The sequence below is a fragment of the Pseudomyrmex gracilis genome, unplaced genomic scaffold (assembly GCF_002006095.1).
Source record: "Pseudomyrmex gracilis isolate BER0280 unplaced genomic scaffold, ASM200609v1 scaffold_234, whole genome shotgun sequence".
In the NCBI taxonomy this organism is placed as follows: Eukaryota; Metazoa; Arthropoda; class Insecta; order Hymenoptera; family Formicidae; genus Pseudomyrmex; species Pseudomyrmex gracilis.
Window position 1 is genome coordinate 134,811 of NW_018020818.1, and position 1,979 is coordinate 136,789.

The 1,979-nt window shown below is 32.8% G+C and overlaps 1 protein-coding gene across 6 annotated transcripts in view; it reads right to left on the reverse strand.

Annotated features, from left to right (window-relative positions):
* Window positions 1-1,979, reverse strand: part of LOC109859019 (F-BAR domain only protein 2) — a 20,137-nt gene that overhangs the window by 11,363 nt on the left and 6,795 nt on the right. For 3 of the 6 annotated variants that reach the window (XM_020436842.1, XM_020436844.1, XM_020436843.1), the window contains exon 6: window positions 1,329-1,445. The exons of the other annotated variants lie outside the window; for them this stretch is intronic. In XM_020436842.1, the coding sequence (XP_020292431.1) occupies window positions 1,329-1,445 (117 nt within the window). The remainder of the gene's footprint in view (window positions 1-1,328; window positions 1,446-1,979) is intronic. 6 annotated transcript variants of the gene reach the window in all.

The following is a 1,979-nucleotide window of genomic DNA, read 5'->3' on the forward strand; positions in this document are numbered from 1 at the left end:
TTTTCATTTATTTAATATATTTAATATATTTATTTATTATAAAATATATTTTATATATATATATATATAAAATATATATATATTTGTTTATGTTTAACGAAATAACACGTTTGCGTATGTAACATTAATTTGAAGCGCTTTACATATACGGTTAGTATACGTACACTGCTGTTCTAAAATAGTGCAGAGTGGAGGAACCATAATACGCGCAACCACTGTAAGTTAGCAGACGATTTACTTAACGTTCCATAAGACGCATTTCCGCACTTTAAGAGTAAACTTGCGTTTACGCCCTACTGCTGTGTCTTTTCTTCTCTCTTTTTTTTTATCTCCTATAAATTTATTCATCATCTCACGTTGTTTATTATCACGTCAAGCTATCGATATATCAAGCAAGTTCTTTCCCGAACTCGAGTAGCATATGCTTACACTAAAAAAAAAAAAAAAAACGAGAATTAAAAAAACGAGAAGAGCGAAGAAGACACAGTAGGGGCGTAAGTCCCAAGGTCAACGTCAACTAAAGTGCAAACATGCGTCCCCGTTTCTGATGTAAGATACGAAATGATGTCATTTGTGTGTTACCGAACACCATAAAAGAGAAACTAACCGAACAACCGACAAAAAAGAAATCACCAATAATTGATATAGACCATAATATAGTCGAGTCTTGTATTTAAGATTGTCTTAAGTTTATCTTCAGATGCACAAGAGTCGTTTCTCATTGGATCCAAAAAAAACATCATGAAGATAAACTTAAAACGACTTTAAACATAAGATTCGAATATCGGCCACAAAGAAAGGCTCGAATGAGATGGGGTGTGAATGCTAATTATTTAACTCTTGCGAATATGTTGATAGAATATCTTATCGAAAAATGCTGATAAAAATTTTTCTACAGACATAAATTTCAACGTTTTTGAAATAAACTTCGATTAAATAACAAATCGTTCATATATCCGAGCTATAATATATACACCGAGAGATTAAAACCAATTAAAAAACCGTAACAATTAATTAATTTGTTACTTCAAGTTTTGTATGTGTAATTTTTTGGAATATCTTTTGATAAGAGAAGAGAAAGAAAGAAAGATGTGAAATAGAAACCGTACGAAGAGAAGCGCAATAAGTCGCTAATTAATCTTGTATTAGTGTGAAAGTCGAGTAGAGAGAAATACAATTTTACTTTCCACGTACTCTGCGCTTCAAAAAAAAATCAGTAGTACCAGTAACCTCTATAAATAAAATGCGTGTTGTGTTTTAACAACAAAGTACAGACGCAGAAGGGGTGTGGTAGAGGGGTAGAGAGTAATCGCAATGTAAACTGTTACATTTAGATCCTCTGAGAGGGTTCCTGGAGATGCTGGGAGGTGGAACAGCAGGAGGCAGGTTGTTCCCTTGAGGTGTGGCAGGTGCCGAACCAGACGACCCTGCTTGCCTCTGTTTGTCTGAAACAACACTTATCGTTCTCACGTCTCTTACGTGTAATTTTTCGCCAATCGACGAACCCTATTTTCTTTTCGCTCCGTGTTACGCGCGTTAGTTTTATGCCGATCGGAACTTCAAGAAACTTTTTGCACTTTCAGTGGCATAAGAGCGTTCCAGGGGAATAACGATATCTTAAATAATAATTGTTCGCAATGCTTTTTACTTTTTGTACACGTAATTGTAATATAAAACAAGTGATAACGCATTAAAAAAAAAAAAGGCCAAAGATAAATCAGAAAATAGAAAAAATATCCTGTTGCATCCAAAATTATGTCTGATCAATTGTCTGTGTTTACCAAGGTTGGGTAGTGTCTAGTTAAAAAGATAAAAGTTAAGTTAAAAAGTTAAATAATTTTAACTTTATCTAGTTACATTTTTAGACTCTTATCTTTTAACTTTATTTAGTTATATTTTATCGGTAACTAGTAACTTTTTATTTCAACTCTCTTGAATCTACTATAGCCATAAGATTTTTTATTTGTTTGCATACAAAA